Source organism: Pterocles gutturalis, unplaced genomic scaffold, assembly GCF_000699245.1.
Source record: "Pterocles gutturalis isolate BGI_N339 unplaced genomic scaffold, ASM69924v1 scaffold14995, whole genome shotgun sequence".
In the NCBI taxonomy this organism is placed as follows: domain Eukaryota; kingdom Metazoa; phylum Chordata; class Aves; order Pterocliformes; family Pteroclidae; genus Pterocles; species Pterocles gutturalis.
The window spans coordinates 41,028-47,030 of NW_010138479.1; the positions used below are offsets into that span (position 1 = coordinate 41,028).

Below are 6,003 nucleotides of genomic sequence, written 5' to 3' on the forward strand. Positions count from 1 at the left end.
GAACAACCCTGGTCGTCCACCGCCGACGCTGAGGGAAATGATCCAGATGGCTGCGGAGATCGCCGACGGCATGGCCTATCTGAACGCCAAGAAGTTTGTTCACAGAGATCTCGCAGCTCGGAACTGTATGGTTGCAGAAGACTTCACTGTAAAAATCGGAGGTATGTAGTGTGAGATCAGAAGATATTTCTGTGGGTCGTGTTTGCTGTAGAGGCAAATATACGAAGCCCAAGACCAATGGGGCAAACGCGGGCGATGTTCACTGGCTGCCTCCAGAAACGCAGCAAACTTCCCTCTTTCCTTTCCTGGGAGAGAACTGTATGGACCTGAGTAAGAAAATAATCTCCCTTAGAGCCAGAGGAGCTTTTCTCGCCTTCTCTGTTCTCAAACCTCTGTCCAAAAAGTTTATTGCCTTTCCAGCCTGAGCTGCCCGGCGTTATCTCACTGGTCTTTGCTTTCAGGAGAATTATGACAAAGAAGGTGTTGGGTACAATAAACCAAGCGTTGATAATCCTGTCATTAGGTCAGGTGCCTTTTAAAAGTCATTTATCTTCCACAAGAACCCAAACCCTTTTAGGAATAAATAAATATAATGTTTTAAAATAAACCAAAACTCCACAGCACAGTGGTTTTTCAGACCTCTTTGAACTGGAAGCCAAGGCAGGGGGATTTCAGGGCAAGGAGAGTTCTGTTTGACTTAAAGGGGATGAATAAAAATAGCGTTTAGAATAGAAGCTGTCAGAAAAAATTTTAATTCTGGAGTCTCTGTCACGGCTCTGTAGAAAACACGTAGGGAAAAGGCAAATGTTTTGATTGTTAATCACAAGGTGACAAATGACTGCGAGTTGGGCCGTAGGAGGCTCACGGGGTGTGTGAAAACAGCCTGGCGTCCGAGGAGGGAAACACGCGTCTGGAGATGTTGCACAGTGAAAGGAGCCGGGAAGGAGAGACATTTAACACACCCCAATTGCTTTCTCAGACTTTGGCATGACCAGAGATATCTACGAGACGGATTATTACCGTAAAGGAGGCAAAGGACTGCTGCCGGTGCGGTGGATGGCACCCGAGTCATTGAAGGACGGGGTTTTCACGGCTTATTCCGATGTGTGGTAAGTTGTGCTCTGCGGCCCCAGCTGGATGCTCGCTCAGGAGCTCTCTGCTGTCACACACGTGCTTTAAACTGCGAGTTGCTGACTTCTTCTTCAGGGTACAGACAAAAAAAAAAAAATTGGCTTGAAACCCTCTTCTTAGAAATATGGTCGCGTTCTTTTAAAGTATGTATTCTCCAAAATGAGACTGTCACTTGTAGGTCTCCGGGATGGTTTATTCTCACCAGGAGTCTTCTCTCTCCCTCAGGTCGTTCGGTGTTGTCCTCTGGGAGATCAGCAGTTTAGCGGAGCAGCCCTACCAGGGACTCTCCAACGAACAGGTGCTGAAGTTTGTCATGGACGGAGGATACCTGGATCAGCCGGACAACTGCCCGGAGAGGCTGTGAGTAGTCAAGCGGGGTCCATTCCTTAGTGCAGCCAGCCAAGGCGGCACCTCTGAACCCTCCTCTGCTGGGGGGGAAGAAAACAGAGTACAGTGAGCCACCTCTCACAGAAATTCAACCGGTGCATCCCTAGTGATCCAGGAGTTAGCGACCCGAGCCAACCTGTTTCACTGGGGGGAATTCAGCCAACCCGGCCCTCCCATCGTGAGTACAGATTCCAGAGGAGGAAGTACAAAGGACAGGAAAAGCTTAAAATATGATTAAGCACTGTGTCAATTGCCCAAACAAAATGTTTTTCCTCCACTCCAGAGAAGTGGATGGCAGTTGGCTTATGCCACGTGGCAAAGCCTGGCCACCGTAGGCACCCATGAGACTGGAGAGCAGCTCGTTAATGCGGGGTCCGCGGAGGTTCTCTGTCATTCATCTCTCTTGCTACGTAAATAGTCTTGAGAATTACAGCGACCTTTTACCACTGATTTTCAAAAATCCAATTTCTGGCTAACGAGGAGGGAGAGGCAGGGGGACGCTGTGCTGAGCCACGAGCTGTTTATCGTGTCCGAGGCATTTTCATTTCTGCTGCAGACTCGTTGCCTCACTTCAAGCACCAGGCTGCCTGCAGGGTTAGGGAGAGGAGAGGGCACTGCGTGGAGACAGCGCAAAACACCTGGCAGAGATTACAGACTGAGGCCAGACGTTCTCCCGCGCCGGGGTGAAGGGTTATTCTCTGCAGCCGCTCGTGACATTTGCTGTCTGGAGCTTGCTGCGTCCCCAGCTCTGCCGGCGCGGCTGCACCCCCAGATGCTCCCTAAGCTGCTTCACTCAGAGTAATTAAAAAAAATCCTGTAACTAAGTGTTTAACCTGAGCCAGGGAATTTTGACAGAAGTGCCAGGAGCTGCCGCTTTAGCCACGTACAGCGATGAGGGGCAACCTGGGAACCTCTCACCCAGTTCACTTCTGGCCACAACAGCACTTCCAGGGTCAAAAAATAAACATGTTTTCTGAGTGTCCTTACGAAAAAAGCCTGCTGGCCTGGACGTTTGTCTCTCATGGCCAGTTACAAACTCCAGTTTGAAATGTTATTTGTACTTGTGAGTTCTCTCTCCGCGGTGTCTGATAACATGTGACCTCTTGCCGCAGCCTTTCTTCTGGGGGGGATGTTTACAGGACCTCTGTCCTCTGCACAGCCTCCTGTTTTCCTTGAAGTTTGAGGAGCTTTGTTATCTTTCAGGCTGAGTTAAAATTAAAATGGAATTAATTAAAAAATTGCGACCCGGCTATAAGTGCGTGTGCACGTACGTAGAGTATGTGAACTGCAGCCCTGCTTCCTTCGGAAGCCGAGTTAAGAACAATTGAAGGAATTGGAAGGAATTTTTGATCTAGACAGAAATAGAGAGAAAGGAGCGTCAGGATCTACAGGCAAATACGGAGCCTGGAAAGAGAACAAACAATTCCGCTGGAGTGTCGGAGGAGTAGCGTGTGCGGTGGGTGGTCTGACGTGGACCAGTCTTGGTCTGTGCCAGCCCTGCCCGCGTGAAGCTGTTCCTTCCTGCCCCTGACTCTTGTTTGTCCCACTCTAGGCACAGCCTGATGCAGATGTGTTGGCAGTACAACCCGAAAATGCGCCCCACCTTCATCGAGATCATCGAGATGCTGAAGGAGGACTTGCACCCCAGCTTCCAGGAGGTCTCGTTCTTCTACAGCGAGGAGAACAAACCTCTGGAAACGGAGGAGTACGAGATGGACTTTGAGAACATGGAGAGCATTCCCCTCGACCCCTCCTCGTACTCGCAGAGGGACAAAGTCCTGGGGCGGGACAATGGCCCCTCCATGGCCCTCAAGGGGAACTATGAAGAGCACATACCTTACACTCACATGAACGGTGGCAAGAAAAACGGGCGGATTCTCTCCATGCCCAGGTCAAGTCCTTCCTAACGCTTCCTGTTTGGCCCAAGGGTTGTGTCTTGCTTTTTTTCCCCCTCCACAAATCTCAGGACTCTTGTTGTTGCTGCCACAGTGTATGACACACATCTACAAACTCTTCAGATTTTTAACCATCTTATGATTAATACTTTTTTTTTTTTTTTGCCAAGTTGACTGGTTGTCAGTGGACTTATCTGTGAACATAAATGGAAGAGGTTTCCATGGCTGCTGTCCCTCCTGTAACCATGGTTTCAAAACAGGAAGCGACTGTGTAAGTTAAACCGAAGGAGGAGCATCCGCGGTTGCCAACAGAAAACGTGAAATTTGCTGGTGTCTGAGCTACAGCGTAACGGTGCGGAACAAAACTTCTGCAGGACAAAAGCATTTCCAGTAGAATTCCAGGCTTTCAGGCAAAACTCTTCACTGCAGCTGAAGGATTCAACACATCAGTCGGACGCGCCAGATCCTCAGATTGACCAATAGCTGCTGCTTTCGTACTTTTGAAATGGGTGAAACCCCAGGGGTGCGTGTGTGTGTGCGTGTGTGCAGTATATCTATGTGGGGTGTATATGTATAGCAAAATGTACACTTCTGGTTTTTGTACATAAGTTTTATATGTTCTCACAGAAGGTTTCCTCTTCTCGGAAGTGTGTACTTATCTTTTTTTCCCCCCGTTTCCCTGGAGAGACTGAATCCTAAACAGATTATTTTTATACTAAGGACTCTTGGGAGTAGGTTTTCTCTCATTATCAAATGAGGAAAATGTGCTGGGAGCCAAAGGAGCAGAAATCTGAGATTTGTGGGTACTTTCAAGACCAAACGAAGTAGGAGTCCCCTGACCTGAGATAACGGAGTTTTCTGTCCTTACAGCATTGAGTATATATATTGTTTGTTGTAACATATTTAAAAATGTCTTTAGTTTGAGTTTTAACTTCATATAAATTATTGACTGTTTTATGATTCTTTCGGGGAGGGGAGAATTTGGGGAATTGTTTGGTCTTAAAGTGGTCCAAAGATTTCAGAATGAACTAATTTTAGCCGATTACCCTTTTAGGAGCTATGAAGCACATGTTAAGTTTATACTTGACAAGGCTTTCTAATACAGTTTCATGATTTATACAATGCAGTCAGCTGGCTCCAGCCGAAGCCCTGAGATAAAGTCATTGGGACTTCATGTGGTTCTTGGGGGCTGAAGGACACCAGAACGTCCCGGTCGCGAGTGCTGTTGCTCCTCGGCCCCCGTGTCCCTCGCTTTGCCTTCTGTGCTGCAGGAGCAGCTGGCGAGAGAGGACGAGCAAGAAAAAATGAAAAAAGAGACGCTAAAGCCGATCGGAAGGGGGAGAGCACAAGGCTCTTGGCTCTGCACATGAAGCAGAAGCTGAATGTGACTGTGGTCAGCTACCCGCTGCCTGTCTGCTGCTGCCCGGGCGTCTGGCCTCGTGCTGCCTGCAGGCCCTCGGTGTTTTCCCGAGATCCCTGCGCTGCGTCCTGCGCCCTTCCCGGGACGCGTGCGTTAGCCACTGCTTTCAGCTCTTCAGGATGTCGACTTTCGTCTCCTGGACTGTGCTTTGTTTTGCTGCTGTTTGCATAAAGGACAGAGCTGATTAGCACAAGATGTTAGAAAATAATTGTGAAATTAAACGTGTCTCGTAGCGGTGAGGGAGTGTGCTGGCAGGGAGAAGTGCTAAAGCAAGAAATGAAGATGATCGATGTTGCAGGCCCTTGTCGTACAGGAGGTGGTTTTAAAAGGGGGGAGAGATGCTCAGTCCTCCACTTCTCCTCCTGGAGAAGCCCAAGAGCCCGTTCGTGTGCTCTGCCAGGAGAAAACGAGGTTCTCCTGACTCGGTGCGAGTGGGGTGCCACGCTGGTGTGTGGCTTTGTGTTCCAGCCCGGGCGGTGCTGCTGGTTTCTCCCCGTAACCGATGGAAGGGGCAAAAAAAAACCACCTCCTTGACCCGCCGCCGGTCCGCCGCGCCGCAGCTACTCCAGTCGGTGCCGCAGCCGGGGAGGGTGACGGACTCTGTGCACCACCACGAGTCCTCGGCCCTTTGCACTGGTTGAATCTGGTCGGTTCGGACAAAGGTGGAGGGTGCAGGTTGCTCACAATTTAGACGGAAAATAGTCCAGACATGGGTAAGAACCTTCGATTTCAAAGGCCTCGTTTACATTTCTTCTGCTTTACAAAGTAGTAACTGTTTCGCAGCTCTATACTACACTGCAGGAAAGAAGACATTCTCATACTTTTCTAAGGAAGAGAAGTTTTTCTTATTAGAATTTTTTTATTTATTTTAATATATAAAACACTGTAAAAAAAAAATAACCTAACAAACAACTTGTTTTCTTAAACACACAGAACATGTAAATTTGTATCCGTAAAATCTTGGCAGGTGGATGCGGTGGGATTCTTTTTGTCCTGTTCTGGTGCAGTCTACCTCAGTGTTTCTTAAGGATATTTTTAATACTACGCACCTCTAAACCTGTTTAAATAGTCTGGTCTGGACCTATTGCAAATCAGGGAGAACCAATATCGGCTGATTCCAATACTGGGGACCACTCACCGAAGGGAATGGGTAGAAGAACGGCTCGTCAC

General features: G+C 48.5%; 1 protein-coding gene across 1 annotated transcript in view; it reads left to right on the plus strand.

Moving 5' to 3' along the window:
* The window catches only part of INSR (insulin receptor), a 38,023-nt gene extending 34,211 nt beyond the window's left edge, over positions 1-3,812 (plus strand). Inside the window, 4 exon segments of the mRNA XM_010083026.1 lie at positions 2-161; positions 980-1,109; positions 1,357-1,491; positions 3,071-3,812. Of these exon segments, the coding sequence (XP_010081328.1) occupies positions 2-161; positions 980-1,109; positions 1,357-1,491; positions 3,071-3,425 (780 nt within the window). The 3' untranslated portion in view covers positions 3,426-3,812.
* The last annotated feature ends 2,191 nt before the right edge of the window (positions 3,813-6,003 follow it).